Source organism: Elephantulus edwardii, unplaced genomic scaffold, assembly GCF_000299155.1.
Source record: "Elephantulus edwardii isolate Elephantulus edwardi_28Jun2011 unplaced genomic scaffold, EleEdw1.0 scaffold00021, whole genome shotgun sequence".
Taxonomy (NCBI): domain Eukaryota; kingdom Metazoa; phylum Chordata; class Mammalia; order Macroscelidea; family Macroscelididae; genus Elephantulus; species Elephantulus edwardii.
The window spans coordinates 6,013,568-6,014,267 of NW_006399771.1; the positions used below are offsets into that span (position 1 = coordinate 6,013,568).

The window sequence follows — 700 nt, forward strand, 5'->3', positions numbered from 1 at the left end:
TACCATAGTAATGCTTATTTACCTCCAGTTTATTTCTTGAAGAAGTGGATTTCCAGTAAGGGACAGTTCACGGAGGGAGAAGCAATCCTCAAACCACCTCATTGCACTAGAAAGATCTATAAACAGAATAATATTATGAAAAGCATTACAAATAAATTTAGACATATATTAGACCATGTTATTTATCATTAGCTATTTTAAAAAATCAACAAGACAATTCTACTCTGTATCTTCAAAGGAGACTGCATTGAGTAGAGTATCTAATTTGAATTCCTGTTTCTATAATTTAGCAGCTATGATCTTATATTGGTAATATACCGCCTTCAGACTCAGGCACCTATCAGGCACCACAGAGTCAATATAAGTTGAGGTAATGTATGTAGAAGGCTTAATGCATGCTTAGAATATGAAAAGGTACAACCTGAAGTAAAAGATAAATGGTAAGGTTGAAAGTGTACCTAAGTATAATTATATGAACCTATTATCTTAGGTGGAAAAAATTGCTGGAGAAACTCAATGTCAGCTTTGAAAACTAGGCCAGGTGCTGATTATGAAACAGACCATCAACTACTCATATGCAAGTTCAAACTAGAGGTTAAATCAAATCCACAGGAACTAAAATTAGACCTGCGTCTATCCCACCAGAATTTAAAAACCAACTCAGGAACAGGTTTGAGGCCATGAACATTAATGAGCAAAG

The 700-nt window shown here is 34.6% G+C and overlaps 1 protein-coding gene across 1 annotated transcript in view; it reads right to left on the reverse strand.

Moving 5' to 3' along the window:
* Positions 1–700, reverse strand: part of LRRIQ1 (leucine-rich repeats and IQ motif containing 1) — a 267,992-nt gene that overhangs the window by 171,124 nt on the left and 96,168 nt on the right. Inside the window, 1 exon segment of the mRNA XM_006882532.1 lies at positions 23–116. Coding sequence (XP_006882594.1) covers positions 23–116 — 94 coding nt within the window.